This window comes from Typopeltis vanoorti, chromosome 18 (assembly GCF_054136105.1).
Source record: "Typopeltis vanoorti isolate ZY-2024b chromosome 18, IOZ_Tvanoo_1.0, whole genome shotgun sequence".
Lineage (NCBI taxonomy): Eukaryota > Metazoa > Arthropoda > Arachnida > Uropygi > Thelyphonidae > Typopeltis > Typopeltis vanoorti.
In genome coordinates, this window is record NC_143566.1 from 94,674,628 (window position 1) to 94,692,987 (window position 18,360).

The window sequence follows — 18,360 nt, forward strand, 5'->3', positions numbered from 1 at the left end:
AGATGGTTGCCATGCTTGCTCACCGCAGATCAAAACGCACTCGCATGAAAATCTCTGAACAGTACTTGGAGCATTTTAACAAGAATAAAACTGATTTTGTGTGTCGATTTATTACTATGGATGAGACTTGGATTCACCATTACACACCAGAATTCAAACAGCAGTCAAAACAGTGGACAGAAGCCGGTTGTTTAGTACCAAAGAAGGCAAAGTCAGTTACATCAGCAGGAAAGGTTAGGACATCGGTGTTTAGGGATGCTAAAAGCATTTTGTTTATTAATTATCTTGAAAAGGGTAAAACAATAACCGGGGAATATTATTCCGATCTTTTAACCAGACTAGATGAAAAAATTCCTGAGAAAAGACCTGGTTTGCAGAAGGAAAAAAATCATCTTTCATCATGACAATACACCTGCCCACAAAAGTGTTTTGGCAATGGGAAAATTAGAGGCTCTGCACTATGAATTGTTGGAGCATCCACCCTATTCCCCAGATTTGGCTCCCTCTGACTTTTATCTCTTCCTGAAACTAAAACTCTTCTTTGCTTTCTTTGAATCAAGAAGTGATTGCAGCTCTAGAGGGGTATTATTATTATTAACAACATTTGACCTCTATGGAGTCAGAGACGCATCGTGTGAGGTATACACTATTGCACACAATGCTCATCTAACTGTGCCTTAAACTAATTCAATGTGTCTACACCCAGCACACTCAGGCAATGCATTCCACTCACCAACCACCCTCCATGCAACCCTCCTTATACAGTTTCTTTGATGGCCCCCTTGTTCTACTCCCCTTTTCCATTCTATGAAAAATTTCTTCCATTTTTACCGGAAAACAAACCCCTGGCTAGCTTATATGTCTCAATCATATCTCCCCCCCCCCCTCCTCCTATTCATGAGGCTCTGCAACTTACATTCTCTCGATCTGTCCTCATACTCCACATTCCAAAGACCACTGACTACCTTTGTAAATCTTCTCTGGACTCTTTCCAACATATCCTCGTCACCATGAAAACCCACACCAAATCTGTGCACAATAATCCATATGAGGCCTTATACACTGGAATCATAACCTCTATTTCTGCATGTTAGGGTCCTCCACATCGTTGCCATTATCCAGTATGATGTCTTCACAACTTGTGCAATGTGGCCCCTGAATTTCAAGTCATTGTCCACTATCACTCCTAGATCTCTCATCTCCTCTACTTCCGTTAAAGTTTCCCCACCAAGTGTATACTTTGCATCCCATCGTTGCTTACCATATCTCAAAACCTTACACTTTGCAACATTGAACTCACAGTTCCACTTACCTGCCCAATCATGCAATCTATTCAAATCCTCTTGTAAGGCAATAACATCTGTTTAACTCTGCATTGCTCTCCCCAGTTTTGCATCATCTGCAAACAGCTGGATATCACTAGTTAAACTCAACCCAATATCATTAACATACAAATTGAACAACAGTGGGCCCTGAACCTGATCCCCTGTGGCACACTGCTAGTTACCGTTCTCTTTGGGGATACTGCACCCCATATACAACTTTCTGATACCTATCCGACAGCCAGTCACTGATCCAACTCAGAAGTCTGTTATCCAATCCCATCTGTTTCGATTTATTTAAGAGCTTATCATGTGGCAGTCTATCAAAAGCCTTTGCAAAATCTAAGTACACCACTGTATATGCACCTCCCCTGTCCAAGGTATTTGTCACTTTGTTATAGTACATAAGTAAGTTAGTGAAACATGATCCCCCCTTTACCACAGAGAATACTGCTGTTATCAACCCATTTCTGTATCGTACTTCTCACCAATCTCCCCAGGACTTAGACCACAACTCCAGATATACAGACCGGCCTATAATTTGAAACTACAGTCTTATCAATACCTTTATGCAGTGGAACAATTTTACCCTCCTTCCACTCCCTTGGAACCTGTGCTGTTGTAAGACAGGCATGCAATTAAACAGGAATGCCAATGCTGCTGCCAATTCCCTGGAACATTCCCTTAAGATGTGTGGTGATATGTCATCAAATCCTATCGCCTTATTGACATCAAATTTATTTATTTCCCCAAATATCTCCTGCTTACTCACAATTAAGCCATCCTTTCCTATGTCCTCTACACTTAAGTTCCTCATGATTCCACCCTGATCAGGATGATTATGGTCTCTCTCTCTCTCTCTCTCTACAAACTTTTGTTACTGGATGGTTGTTTGTTTCCTTTCCAGCCAGATTTCCTTAGCAATGCTAGAGTGTGCATCAGTGTCCTGTACTCTTTGTCCATCCTATCTTATATTATATCTTCTAATTTGGCAAACCTTGCAGTGAAACATTCGAACCTTCGAGATTTCCAAAACCAGCAACTTTAAACACTGATTTTCTTGCCATGGTTGTCCTGCTATGTTACAAGACAATCTTGCCACCTCAATGCTACTGAAATAATGATGTCTTCTTCCTTGGGGAAAAGGGAACAAATCATATTCCTCTCTCCTTTTTTTTTACTAATACACAATCTCCAATCAAGATGGTGAACCATCCAAAACAGAGCAAACTGATGTTCCCTCCCTCTCTCTTTCTCATAGACTGACATTGTCTCATAGATGGTCTGTTTTGGCCTATGCGTGTTCTACAAGTAATTTCATGGTACATTTCTGCTGAATTAGGTCCCATCATTCCTTCACTTGCCTCTAAACCCATAAGAACATATGTATGGTTTTTCAACCTCTCAAATGTACTAATATTAAAAGAAAAAGAACACAGGCTTAAGTGATAATTTTTGTCTGAATGATATTCACCATTTCTTTTATTTATTTATTTTTAAATGTGAACTCAACTGATGAAAGGTTGTAATCTTATAGGTCTTTAGAGTTATGGATGTGCAGAGAGATAGATATTGGGAACATTTGTTTTGAGACCAAACATGGAACTTTTTCAAACATTTCCAATCAAGGTGGTCTCATAGCAGGTAATAAAAATGATCCATCACTTAAAGCCTCAAATATTCACAAGCCAAAATGGAAATTAGTTGCCTTGGTAATTATTATTCTTTTATCATTACTTTTCTGAGAATGCCAGCTCAAGTTGACAAAATTATTGGAATATTACTTGTTATTTATAAATTAATGCTACAATTTAACTACGATTTTTGTCTAGAAATCCTAAATGAATTCTACAAATAATGAAAAGTCCTACACAAATATAACATTAATAAAATATTTACAAAGCAGTCACTATGTACAAATACATTACTACAAATATTTCAAGAATGGAACATTTTACCACATAATTTAGCTTTATCTTCAGCATTCTTCTTCCTTTCAGCTTCTTCCAAGTCTTTTAACTCTTTCAAGACTGTGTTTCTGAGGCTTGAATCAAGCTCCATAACTTTCAAATAATCTTTTCGTGCTTCATCTGGATTCCATGCACCAACATGAGCTTTTGCTCGTCTGAAAAGTGCCTTTATATTATCTGAAGAAAGATCTTTATTTTCTGCTAGAATATAAAGCGTAGACCAAAGTACTATATCTGCTACTCCACAAAACTTAGATTGAGAAATATAGGTTTTATCTACCATGTAACTATCCAGATAATGAAGATGACCACAGAGTACATTTCTGATTACAGGGTCTATATGATGACATGCATAAAATCTAGATCAATGATACTATACACGGCTGAAACTGTACAGTATTCCATTCCAACCATTCATCTGTATGAATATTTGGTTCTTCCTTTCCACTTTTTGCTAACAGATACCTGCATATTGCATTTGAAGAAAAAAGATATTCTCCGTGTTTCAACTCCAAAACTGGATATTTATTAGTTGTTAAATAAGGAACTATCCTTTCATGAGAATTCACTTCTACAATTTCAACTTTGAGGCAACTAACTTCAACAGTTGATGCTACTTTTAGAGTTTCAAAATTAAGAGGATCAGTGTAGATCTTAATTTTCAATGCAGCAGAATTTACACAGAAGCACAAGCACGTTGCCTAAGCAATGTGGAGTAACATAGACTGTCCTCTATCTTGGGTATTTTGCAGATCTTACTGAGAACCACTATAGAGACGGGATAATGGTGCTGGAGCATCGCTGGAATAAATGTATGTCATAAGGGAGATTATGTTGAAAAATAAAAATAATTTTGAAATTATAAATTCATTTTTTCATTGTTAGGCTGAGAACTTTTCAGACTGCTCTCGTATATTAAAAGAACTTCCAGGCATTTTTTTTTTTACTTTATTAGTGAACTGCTGCTACTCATTCACCGAGTCACCATCCTTGCCTGCTCTTTGTATTCCTCATGGAATTGATTACCGCTCCTCTTATGTTGCCTCCATAATGCCTTTTTTCTCTTCATTCATCCATTTTACACCTACCTTATTTACCCTTCTGACCTTTGGAATACATTTAGACATTACTTCTACTAGATAGTTCTTGAATATCACCCAAGCAGTATTGATCTCCTTTCCAACCAACTCCTCATTCCATGCTATAACTGCAAGCTGTCTCCTGAGTTATCACATACATGCTTCCCTCACAGAAGTCCTCACATAGTTAGCGACCATCCAGGTAATCACTTCATGGTCACTCTCAAAAACTGGAAGGAGAATTGCCACCCCATTTATAATAACATCCTCTGATGAGATGAACAAATCCATGATCCTTCATACGAGATCACTAACCTACCTTCAATTGAAATGTCCACATAAAGATTCATACAGTGGGAATCATACCCAGGTTTTTTTCAATCAAAGGATGAAATGTTGTTTCATCATTTTTCAATTTTGCACAGAAACGTTTATATATATACATAGCCTATACCAGTATTTCTTAAACCATGTAGCCGGCATGGTTGGCCGAGTGGTTAGCGTATCTGTTCTCCAACCAAAAGGCTGTGGGTTCGAATCCTGCCATGGACATGGATGTTGCGATTGTATGTGAAAATACTAGTGGTGGTCGGCAGTATATGGCAGTGGTGTAGGTGATGCGGTTTGATGTAGTTGGTGGAATGAATGATGGATACTTTGAATTGTAGAGTAGGTGCCCTCTCTCTCGATGAGTCCTTGGAGGTGTCACATAATAATAATGTTCTGTGGAACCCCTAGGGGTTCTACAAAACATAGTTCCCAAGAGCATATATATATATATATATATATATAAAACTTGTATTAGGTATCGTTTCTTGTATAGATATAGTTTAAAAGAAGAAAAAAAACAAAACCTTCAGTGAATGGTGAAAATACTAATTTTCATTAAATTGGCTTATTTCTAGAACACTTATGCTACTTTATTATTTGTAATATTATGTTTCATGTGTTTACTTGATTAAAATATTTTGCAAGTAATGGTCCATTGTTATAATTCTTTTCTCATGATTTTTATGAAAATTTTCATATGGGTTTCAAGAAAAATGAGTAATATTTGTATCTCAGAGAGTTTAAGAAACACTGGTGTATATAGTCTATATCTGAGTTGGAAGTCAGCAGTTACAACTGAAATAGATACAAAAAGATGTTTGTAAAATCAGATATTTGTGGGACAAAGTTGTATACTATTGTTCATCATAATGGATCACATTATTATTATTTAAGCCTCCAAGGAGTCAAAAGACTCATCGCGGGAGGTCCTTCCTAGGAAACATGTCTATCAACTCAACGTGGGAGGTCCCACCGAGGAAACACAAAGTCTATCATTCCACTCCTTAAACTCATTAACCATTCTCGCTCTCACCATTCTATCAGGCAATGCATTTCACAGTTCAACCACCCTCCATGCAAAGTAACCACTCCTCACCCTCTTGCTCACAGTTTCCTTTCCTAACTTCCAGAGATGGCCCCTTGTCATCACTCCTTCCCGCTGTTCAACCAATCGAAAGAACTCCCCAGTGTCAACCCTGTAACCACCTCTCAACAGTTTAAAAGTCTCAATCATATCCACAAACTCTGCAGTCCACATTCCCTCAGCCGATCCTCATAGTCTAAGTGTGGTCATTGTACAGTCCTGAAACTGTCTTTGTTATCCGCCTCTGTACCCTTTCTAAAGTTAATTTATTCCCTTCAAATCCATGGGACCAATATTCTGAGGACAATAGTCTAAGTGTGGTCTGAACAGGATCTCATACAACAGAATGATAACTCTTTTATCTCTGCAGGTCAGCGTCCTTCTCATTATTTCAGCAATCCTTTGTGTTACCTTCAATACCTTTGCAATATGTCCCTTGAATTTCAGGTTTCTATCAATCATCAACCCCAGATCTCTTGTCTCCCTTACTTCCTCCAGTATATCTCCTCCAATAGAGTATGCAGCATCCCATCGATGTGTCCCAAATCTCAAGACCTTACATTTTGCTGCATTAAACTGACACCCCCATTCATTTGCCCTTCTGTCTAGCTTATTCAAATCCTCTTGCATGACTACCACATCTGCACTATTACTAATAACACTTCCCAGCTTCACATCATCTGCAAACAACTGAACATCCCCCCCCCTGCAATCCACTAACAATGTCATTGATATAAAGGTTAAACAATATAGGTCCAGTACTGAGCCATGTGGGACCCCAATTGTAACCTTCTGCCTCCTTGAAACTGCCCCACCGTACACAACTCTCTGACACCTATTGAACAGCCAATCCTGAATCCAGTTGACCAACCTGACATCCAACCCCATGTGCTGCAACTTAAAATCAGCTTATCATGTGGAACCTTGTCAAATGCCTTTGCTAAATCCAAGAAAATAGCAGTATATGCCTTTCCCTCAACTACTCTTATAACTTTATTATAAAAGGCTAGCATATTACTAAAACAAGAGCATCACCTCACAAATACATGTTGACTCTCACAGATAACATTACCCTCATCTGCCCAGTGTTGTATACGATCCCTCACTAATTTCTCCAAGATCTTAACAACTACTGTTGACACACGAACTGGCCTAAATTGGACAATTCCGGTCTGCTACCGCCCTTATGCAATGGCACTATCTTACCTTCCTTCCATTCCATGGGCACCTTTCCTGTAGCCAGACTTTCATTGAAAAGCCAGATCAAAGGAGCTGTCAGTTCTTAGCACATTCTCTCAAACTCATGGTGAAATACCATCCAGTCCCACAGCTTTACTGACATCCAGAGTACTTAGTATTTGGAACATGTTCTCCTCCTGCACCTCTAAACCTCGAACCTGCCCTATCCCTCTAGTATTAAAATTTACTCCTGCAGGATGAAATACACCAATAAAGTGTTCATTGAACAATTCCACTATGCCTTCTGCATTAGTCACTCTATTCCCATTTTTATCCCACAATGTCATTCTTCCACAATTATTTCTCTTCCAACTGGCCATATAGATAAAAAAATTCCCTAGGATTTTCTTTGGATCTTAGTGTCAATTTCTTCTCATATTCCAGCTCTGCCTTCCTTACCATACTAGTCACTCTCCTGGCCTGTCTCCTTATATCTCTTCCATAGCCACTTTTTCACATGCAGCTCCTGTTTAATATCTTTATCATCCACTTTACACCAAATTGTGTCCTCTTCTTCACTTGTGGAATACAACTTACTGTTGCTGCTAACAAATATTCCTTCACAATTTCCCAAGCACTAATGATACCCCAGCCTTCCAATTCCTTCCTCTCTGAAACTTCCCCAACTTGATGTCTAAGACTATTGCAATTACCTGCCTTATAATTCCACATATATTCCCGTCTCTTTGATACTCCTGCATGTCTATTCATCTTCCAAGTCTAAAACACACGGTCACTCTCTCCAAATGGTGGGAGCGATGTCATCTCACTTATTATCAGCTCTTCTGATGCTATGACCAAATCTAAAACTCTTGAACCTCTTTTTCCCTCTATTACATGTTGCCTAAGATATTTGTCCCTCAAGAATTCTAGAAATTCCCTTCCCTTATTGCTACATGCATCTTCCTCTCCCCAATTTATACTGCTGTAGTTAAAATCTCCCATAACAATCATTCTTCTTGCACTTGCCAAGCTCAACTGTCTAAACATCTCCTGGTTCCCACCCTCTGTACTCATTGGTTTGTAGCAACACCCCACTAAATATCTCGTCTTGCCTATCTCTACCTCACATCATATGCTTTCAAAATCCTTAGTGTCACTGCCTTCCGAAGCCTCCAGTCTTAGAGGACATAGGTCGTCATTTTTCATATGCAGTACTCCACCACCATGCTTTCCCTTTCTATCCTGCCGAAAAATGCTGTACACTGCTATTTCTATTCCTGTTATTGTATCCTCTTCTGTCAACCATGTCTCAGTGATTCCAATAATCTTTGACCAGGCTGATGCTATCAGCGCCACCAATTCCTCTCCTTTATTCCGGATACTCCTGGCATTAGTATAAAGCATAAAAATGCCACTATTTCTATACTCAGCATTATCACCCTCTAGATTTCACTGGGCTCACTGCTACCTGATGTTGTCCCCCTTCTCCCAAGTACCCTTTCCCACAAGAGGCCACCCCTGCTACCATTCACCTTGAGCATTCTAGTTTCCCTGCATTGACACACTGACTCGTTCAGAACAGCAATCTCTGTAGATGCCTACGTCCTTCCTCATTCAAATGCAAGCAGTCTCTCGCTTACAATTCCTCTCTGTCCTCAAACACTGTCCAAGCATCCACATATTCCAATCCTCTCTTCTGACACATTCTAGCTATTATGTTATTCAGTATGACTGCTCTTCTGTTCAGCTCGTCACAGTCATACCAAGGCAACACGCACACTATCTTTCCTCTCTGCGTCTTCTTTTGTACTACCTCAAGCAAGAATCTCATATCTCTCGCTGCCCAATTTACATTACCTCTCAAGTCATTTGTTGCTACCATCACAATCATCTCATTCACCCCTCTTAATTGCCATAGCCACACTTTCTGTTGTTCCTCCAGGCAAACACTCTTCACTCATCCTATCTTGCACACCATGGATCATTGAGTCACCGTACATTATAGCTCATACCATTCCATCTCTCCTACTGTTTCCATTCTCTCCTCTTCTATCATTCCCATAACTCTCTCTCATTCCCTCTCTTCCACTTATCCTATTCATCCTATTCTCTCCTCTTCCATCATTCCCATAACTTTCTCTCATTCCCTCTCTTCCACTTATCCTATTCTCTCCTCTTCTATCATTCCTAAAACTTTCTCTCACTCCTACTCTGATTTGCCTTGCATACATCTCTTCCATTCTCCTAATCTCATCTTTCACACTTCTCATCTTGTTCACAAGATATTCCATTTCATCTATCCCTCTCTGCAAGTTAGTTACTCTTACTCGCCATTCTTTTACCCAATCAAAACCATCTCCTGATGGCTTTGATTGGATAAAATCACATGATGACAGAAACTGCATTAAGCTTGATATCAGAATTAGATATGTTAATCTTAGCTGTATACTTTATGCAGATGATGTTACACTCTCTCTTAAATAAATCCAGTACTAGCCTGCAGAATTCCTTAACTAAATTAAGCACAATTAGAAGAATGATGGGACATTGCACTCTTCGATTAGAAAAGACCTTTGATTCTCATCATGACAAGAGGAATCTTTTTATTAACTCTTTCAACTGAAGGGTGAGTTATGTTTTGAGTTGTGAAAATTGAAGTCCCCAAGAAAGGTGACCTTGCTAAACTTGCTGAATCGAAGTGTTTATTAGAATTTGGATAACGACAGAGCACATTTTGTTTTAAATGCCTATAAGTGGTGTTACTCATTGTTGTGTTAAGGCAGTGAATATAGAAATTTATTTTTTAATTGAATTTTGATCTTTGTTATTTATTTATTTTGGTTTTAATTTGTAGTAGTACTGTATTTATAGTGATTTTCATGATCAGTGGTGAAACTCGCTATACAAATGTACATGCATTGTTCAGCGAAGAACTTTTGATGATGTCCCACACACAGAGCACCTAGTCTTCCTGTCTGTGCTTGGGATTGAAACCATCCTCTGCATGCTGCTATACATGATCTCTCCCTGAAACTTTCCACCACCATCAGGCACAATCTAGCAAAGGATTTGCTATAGGCAGAATACTTCCTGATGCATTATCATCATCACTTTTGTTCACATGCACAAGCATATGGTGCTGGAACTGCTATACATCCTTTAATGGGAGAAGTGCAGAATCCCAGTATTATTTGAATTGTACTTGGAGGGGTGAATGCATTGCATTTTGGTCATAGCATCAGAAGAGCTGATAATAACTGAGATGATATCTCTCTCTCTCTCTCTCCCTCCAATTGGAGAGAGTGACCATGTGGTTTTCACATGGAAGATGAATAGACATGCAAGAATATCAAAGAAAAGGGAACATGTGTGGAATTATAAGGCAGGTGATTATAATAATCTTAGATATCATTTTGGGGCAGTTTCATGGAGGGCAAAGTTGGAAGGCCAGGATATCATTAGTGCTTGGGAAATTGTGAAGGAATATTTGTTGGCAGCAATAGTAAGTTGTATTCCATGAGTGAAGAAGAGGACACAATTTGGTGTAAAGTGGATAACAAACAATAATAAACAGGAACTGCAGGTGAAAAAGAGATTATGGAAGAGATATAGGGTGGAGAGCAGATGCATGAAGAATATAAGACTCAGGCCAGGAGAGTGACTAGTATGGTGAGGAAGGCAAAGCTGGAATATGAGAAGAAATTGCCACTAAGATCCAAAGAAAATCCCAGGGAATTTTTTAGCTATGTGGCCAGTAGGAGGAGAAATGATTATGGAAGAATGACATTCGGAATAAAAATGGGAATAGAATGACTGATGCAGAGGACCTAGTGGAGTTGTTGAATGAGCACTTTATTGGAGTATTTCATCCTGGAAAAGAAAGTTTTAATACTAGAGGGGTAGGGCAGGTTTGAGGTTTAGAGGTGCAAGAGGAAAGTGTGTTCCAAATACTGAGTACTCTGGATGTCAGTAAAGCAGTGAGACTGGATGGTATTTCACCACAGGTTTTGAGAGAATGTGCTAAAGAACTGACAGCTCCTTTGAACTGGCTTTTCAATGGAAGTCTGGCTATGAGAAAAGGTACCCAAGGAATGGAAGGAAGGTAAGATTGCATAAAGGTTGTAGCAGACCGGAAGTGTCTAATTATAGGCAAATTTGTGTGTCATCAGTAGTTGTTAAGGTCTTGGAGAAATTAGTGAGAGACTATATACAGCTTTGAGCAGATAAGGTAATGTTATCTGTGAGAATCAACATGGATTTGTTAGGGGACGCTCTTGCTTAAGCAATATGATTGCCTTTTATAATAAAGTGACAAGAGCAGTTGATTAGGAAAAGGCATACACTGCCATTTTTTTGGATTTTGCAAAGGCATGTGATGGGGTGCCATGATAAGCTAATATTTAAGTTACAGCACATGGGTTTAGATATCGGGTTAGTCAACTGGATTCAGGATTGGCTGTCTGATAGGTATCAAAGAGTTGTGTATGGTGGGGCAATATCGAGGAAGCAGAAGGTTACAAGTAGGGTTCCACAGGGTTCAGTACTGGGACCTGTATAGTTTAACCTTTATATCTATGATATTGTCAATGGATTGCAAGGGGATATTCAGTTGTTTGCAGATGATGTGAAGCTGGGAAGAGTTATTAGTAATAGCACAGATGTGGCAGCCCTGCAAGAGGATTTGAGTAAACTAGACAGATGGGCAAATGAATGGGGATATCAGTTTAATGTGGCATAATGTAAAGTCTTGAAGTTTGGGATACATTGATGGGAGACTGTATACTCGATTGGAGGAGCTGTATTGGAGGATGTAGGGGAGTGATGATCAATAGAAAACTGAAATTCAGGGTGCATATTGCAAAGGTGGTGAAGATAACTGAGAGGATTGCTGCAAGACTGAGAAGGACGCTGACCTGCAGAGATAACAGTTATCATTCTGTTGTATAAGACCCTGATCAGACCACACTTAGACTATTGTTCTCAAATTTAGTCCCCAGGAGAAATCTTACTTCTTTTACTGTTGTCATTTGCCTCAGCAAAATCCTATCTCCATTTAAGAAAGCAATTTTTTATATTATCATCCTTCTTTCGACCATTGTTGAAAGAAGAAATAAATGTGGAAAGGGTGCAGAGGCAAATAACAAAGATGGTTTCAGGACTATACAATGTTAATTATGAGGATCGGCTGAGGGTTGTGGACTGCAGAGTTGGTAGATGAAAAAAAAAGAGAGGTGATGTGATCAAGACTTTTAAACTGTTGAGAGAGGCAGTTACAGGGTGGACACTGGTGAGTTCTTTCACTTGGTGGAGCAGCGGGAAGAAGGCAATGACAAGGAGCCAAACCGGGAAAGTTTCGCAATTAAAAAATCTTGGTGCGAGATATATGCAGGGATTTTCAGAAAGTTCTTCAGGAAAAAACTAAATTGAAGTTTATAATTAAATCCTAAGTGTTCATTTAAATTTTAATTATCAATGTTAACATTGATAATTAAATTAAGGTGAGCAGCCAATGCGATTGGCTGCTCACCTTCTTCACACGATATATTTTAATTTTTAGCGACAATGCTTCTGTAATTAAATTAAAATAAACAGTTTCATTATTGCTTGCCCTTTTATCATTTTAGTGTCATAAGATCTTTATGTTTAAAACCAGCACTGTAACTTGAATATTTCTCCATATTTCCAGCAAAAATTACTTGTAATTTACAGACTTGAGATATGTTATGAACAATCCTTCACTAATGACTAATTTATTATTATTATACGGGCACCTCCATGGAGTCTGACGACTCATCATGGGAGACCCAATCTATCATATACTTCTCCTCGAACCCATTAACAGAAAAATCGCTCTCAGCTGACTCTGACAATCCATTCCACTCATTCACAACTCTCCAAACAAAAAATCTAGTCCTCACTGCCCCTATTAACCACACTTTTATTCAACTTCCAGAGATAACCCCTTGTTCTGGTCCCTCTGGCCAAGTGCCGAAACATTTCTCCTGCATCTATCCTATAAAACCCTTTAAGCAACTTAACTGTTTCTATCATATCCCCTCTTTTTCTCTGATCAACCAATTTCTGCAGTCCACACACCTTCAATCTATCCTCATATTCCACTAGCCACTCAGCATCTTAGTCACTCAACTAAGATGCTGAGTGGCCTCTGAATCCTCTCCACTGCTTCCTCATCCCCAAGAAACATAGGGGACCAGACCAAAGCACAGTAATCTAGATGTGGGCATATCAGGGCCCTATAAAGAAGAATAACAACTTCCTTATCTCTGCTTGTTAATGTGTTCTTGAATACCCAAGTAATCTTATGAGCTACCTTAGCAACTTTAGCAATATGTTCTCTAAATTTTAACTCTCTCTCTACCACACCCCTAAATCTCTAGCTTCATCTGTTTCCTCGAATACAGTGCCATCAATGTGATACACAGCTCAGCTTGTAATCTATCCCAAAATGCATACCTTTTCATTTCTCAACATTAAACTCGCCTATTATCTTTTGCCCATACCGACAGCCTATTTAAGCCTCTCCTCATCATCACCTTGGTTAACTGTTACTCTACCTAATTTTGCATCATCAGCAAACAATTGAGTATTTCCTTTCTAGTTATTTCCAATGCACCCTTCGATTGGAAAAAGCCTAAGTTCGATTCTCGTCGCGACAGGAGGAATCTTTATGTGGACTTTTTTAATCGAAGGTGAGTTAGCCGATCTCATACGGAGGTAGCGGGGTTTTTTTCTCCCGGAAACTTGGGTTTTTCATCCCACATACAGACAAATCGGCCCATCAGAACACACGCAATTTACAGTAAAAAAAATACTAGTTGTGGTGGTGGTGTTGGGTGGTAGATGGCATTGATGGAGATGATTGGTAGAGGCTCGGTGTAGTGGTGGAAACAGTTGTATAGTAGGTGTCCTCTCGCGATGAGTATTCGGACTCCTTGGAGGTGTCACGAATAATAATAATAATAATTTATGTACAAATTAAACAGCAGTGGTCCCAGCACTGAACCTTTTCGGCACACCACTAGTCGCTTGTTTTTGCCTCAATTCTGCCCCTCCACATACCACTTTTTCATATCTGTCCAGCAGCCACTGTCTTATGCACTTAACCAGTGTCATATCAATCCCCATTTGTTCTAATTTGTGTAACATCATTCCATGTGGTATTCTGTAAGATGCTTTTGTAAAATCCAGAAAAATCATTGTGTAGCCATTTCCTTTATCCAGCTCAACTGTTACTTTATTATAAAAAGTTAGTGAATTACTAATAGGCTTGACCAACCCTTCATAAAGCCATGTTGATCTTCATACATTATCATATTTTTATCCACCCATTCTGGAATTCTCTTTTTGACCAGTTTTTGTAGTACTTTTACCACCATGCCTGAGATACTAATGAGAAGTGAAAGTGGAGCACACAATGGACAGCAATGATAGGCCAGAAGAAATAGTGCAGCTATGAAGATGTGCATATGATTGGTGTGGTATTAACAAAAAATTGTGCTACTGAGTGAGAAAGGCAAGCCAATGATTGTTGAGTTGAAATGCTGACTCTCTTCATCCGAATGTCAAAATATCTGAAACTGCCATAACAACATTCACTGTGTTTTCTTAAAGGTTTAAACTCTTTTCTTGTGTGAGGTATATATATATATATATATATATGTGTGTGTGTGTGAAACTTTTTTAATTTTTTTATTTTTATTTTTTGCATGAAGTAAAATCAGAGGTACAAGATATTATTATTACTACTAATATATGCGAGGGCGAGTTATATTCGAGTAAATACAGTACTAATGATCTGACATATCAGCAGCCACATCAAGCCTCTGGCAAGGTTGTATTTCACAGGGTAATGAAAGTCATCTTCCACTTAGTACTCATTTTCTCATGATACTAACTTTAAATACAGTGATAAAAGAAAAGATGAAAATTTCCCAAGAAAATGGCATCAATGTGCTTTTTTTTTTTTTAAGTGGAAGAGACTAATCTTTTTACATAATAAATAAGAGGACTAAACTCTGTAGTACTTAGCCATTACATTACCATTCTGAGTAATGTGATAAAATCTCATGCCATCCTGTCTGGGACGTGAATCACCATCTGAAAATATTAATTGAATGAAAATTCCAGAAATCAAAATTTCATAAGTTTTAAATTGCATGCTGTTCTGAGTAGTTCTTGGTTATCAGATCAACTGTCGTGGTATCACTGTGCTTATGTTGAAGTAACCCTTGTTTTACTTAATATTGGCCCCAAAGCACAATGATGATGGCAATTCAAATATGCCAAAGAAAAGCTGTAAAGTGAAAAAGTTCTCGATTTCATAAAATAATATAAGAATAAATAAATAATAAAAATGTATGCTGAGGTTGCTGAGATTCCATTCACATTCATATAACTTTTATTGCAGTATATTTGTTATAATTGTTCTATTTTATTATTGTAATTATTGTTGATAATCTCTTACTGCTAATTTATAAATTAAACTTTATCATAGGTATGTATTTATTAAAATACAGAGCCCAAACGGCTTCAGTTTGAGAATGCAAAATTACACAAGCAAAGTGGTTATTAGATCCAGCATTATTTCAAAGCCAAATGTCTGGTAAACTTACCAAACTGAAAGTTTGGTAAGTTAACCAGAGAGCTTGCGGGAATACATTCCTTGGCATTTAAATAGTCCACATTAAGGCAACTCAGGGATGCTGAGGAATGTATTCCCATAAGCTCTCTGGTTAACTTAAAACTCTCATAGTTTTTGCATTTGGCTTTGAAATAATGCTAGATCTAATATCCATTTTGCTTATGTAATTTTACATCACCAAACGGAAGCCTTTTGCCTCTTTATTTTAATAATTACTTTTATGCACCATCTGAGAGTTTGTTTACAAAAAATACATTTCTCTGACATTTCAAGTTCCTTAGTATTGAACTGGAGTTTTTGCTCTCCTAAGGTTTCTGCTTTAGGAGAGTTTTTGAGCATCCAGGGATTGGTGTTTTCCGGTGTTGCCTCTCTCAGGACTGTGTCAGTGAATGCTGACACAGCCCCTGGAATATGAGTGGTTCTGCTCAGTGGTAGGGTGAGCCTGTCACTGAGCAGAACCACCACTGAGTTAAAAGATCCTTCAGGTCACTCACTATTGGGCAAATCTGAGGGATCTATTAGTTTTGGAGAGGTAGCCCTGTACTTAAACAAGATGCTGGTCTCTGAAGAGAACCAGCCAGTTCAAAACAGCTGTCAGGCCAGTGAAACCTTATCAAAAATGGACTAATAAAAGGCGAATATATGGACACCTGAGCAGCACCTATGTCTTTTAAGTAGTCCACACTAAAGCAACTCAGGGATGCCAAGGAATGTATTGGTGCAAGTTCCCTGGTTAACTTATGAAACTTTCATTGTTTCTACATTCGTCTTTGATATAATGTTAGATCTAATATCCACGTTGCTTATGTAATAGGTATTTTGTATAGGAATATTTGTAATAGGTATATGTATAATGTTAGATCTAATATCCACTTTGCTTATGTAATAGGTATTTTGTATAGGAATATTTGTAATAGGTATATGTATAGGAAAAAAACATAGCATATGTAGGGTTCGGTACTGCCTGCGGTTCTGGGGGGCTTGGAATGTATTCCCTGCAGATAAAGGGGGGGGGGAACTACTGTATATAATATTCAATTCCAAGCCATTCCTGTAATCTTTAACATTCTGGAGATGAATGTTTTGATTGGTTCATATTATTGTGATATCATCATTATAGCTTGACTTTTAAATTTGGGGTGCTCTCATTTCATTTTTACAGAAACATCATTTCATTAAAGCATATTACTTAGACAAGATATTTAACATAAGAAATGTCTAGAGATTCATTGTACTTTAAATATATTTCACTGAAATAATTTTATATTAAAACTTGAGTATCTTTTGTTTGCAGCTTGCAAGTGACTTGCACAAGATGTCAGAACGACCCACAGCAGCAATAGTGATTGTTGGGGATGAAATTTTGAAAGGTCAGGTCCATGATACTAACTCTTATTTTCTTTGTCGCAAATTTTATGAAATAGGAATCCAAGTGGAAAAAATTGTTGTTATTCCTGATAATATTGAAATTATTGCTGAAGAAGTAGCTAGCTGCAGTAAAAAGTTTTCATTTGTGTTAACAACTGGAGGTATTGGTCCAACCCATGATGACATGACATATGAAGGTGTAGCCAAAGCATTTGGAGAGAGCATTGTAATTAATAGTAAATTGTTAAATATTTTACAACACTGGTGTTCGGAAGTTGGTTTTGATGAAAATACTGTTCATAAAATGTCAATGATTCCACAGTCTGCCACCATTCATTGTTCATCTGATGATTCTGCAGCTGTTCTCTGTCCCCCTATTGTGTCTCTTCATAATGTTTATATCTTTCCAGGTATACCACACTATTTAGAATATGCTTTTGATGTGATAAAAGATTTATTTTCTTCAAAAGCTGTAGTCTTCTTTAACAGTAATCTTTATTTAAATGTGCATGAGTTTGAAATCATTGATTCACTTAACCAAGCAGCTAAACATTTCAGTGGGAAAGTAAAATTTGGCTGTTATCCTGATTTGTGTAATATTAACTATAAGTTAAAACTCAGTTTGGAAGCCAACACTAAAGAAATACTCTCAAATGCTGAAGCTTTTCTGAAAACCCTTCTTCCAGATAGCTACTTTGTGTGTCCATTTCAGCCAGGTTCTACACAATGTGTAGAGAAAGTTTATTCTTTGGCTGAGCAGCAGTTGGAGAATAAGGGTAATCATTGTTTTAGTTCACTTGTCAAGAAAAGTATATCAATTTTAGAAGAGTGCATACAGAAATATGCACAAAAGAGTATTTGTATTGCCTTCAATGGTGGCAAGGATTGTACAGTTCTGTTGCATTTGGCCAAGTGTGTTCTCAGCAAGGCTTTCAAGAATGCTCATCCTTTAAAAACATTATATATCTCTGCATCAGATCCGTTTCCTGAACTAGAAAACTTTGTCCAACAGTCTGTATGCAGGTATTGTTAAGTTCTTTTTTTCCCCTTTGTTTATAGACTGAAATATTTTGATTCTTACTTATAAATTTTTTGGATTAGAGATGTTGAACGTTTTTCCACTTGGTTATACTATAAATTACAGATGCCAAGAAGTTATATTCTTGGTTTCATCCTTTATCCAAGTGTAAGCAAACAAAGTTTGCATGTGAAGTCACTTCAGTACTGGGCTATTTGTATATAGAGGCTAATGACTTCACATCAATTGCTTTACTATCTCATAATACAAAGCACATATCCTTACAAACATGTATAATGCTATGTATTATAGGATGGACCACTACCCAGACTGGTTTCGATCGTT

The 18,360-nt window shown here is 37.9% G+C and overlaps 1 protein-coding gene across 5 annotated transcripts in view; it reads left to right on the plus strand.

Moving 5' to 3' along the window:
- The window catches only part of LOC150096954 (bifunctional FAD diphosphatase/FAD synthase-like), a 71,376-nt gene that overhangs the window by 8,711 nt on the left and 44,305 nt on the right, over positions 1–18,360 (plus strand). For 3 of the 5 annotated variants that reach the window (XM_090407854.1, XM_090407852.1, XM_090407853.1), the window contains exon 2: positions 16,924–18,020. The exons of 1 other annotated variant lie outside the window; for it this stretch is intronic. In XM_090407854.1, coding sequence (XP_090263980.1) covers positions 16,945–18,020 — 1,076 coding nt within the window. In that variant the 5' untranslated portion in view covers positions 16,924–16,944. Of the gene's footprint in view, positions 1–16,923; positions 18,021–18,360 lie in introns of those variants that run through there. One more of the 5 variants, XM_090407848.1, reaches the window with a different exon arrangement.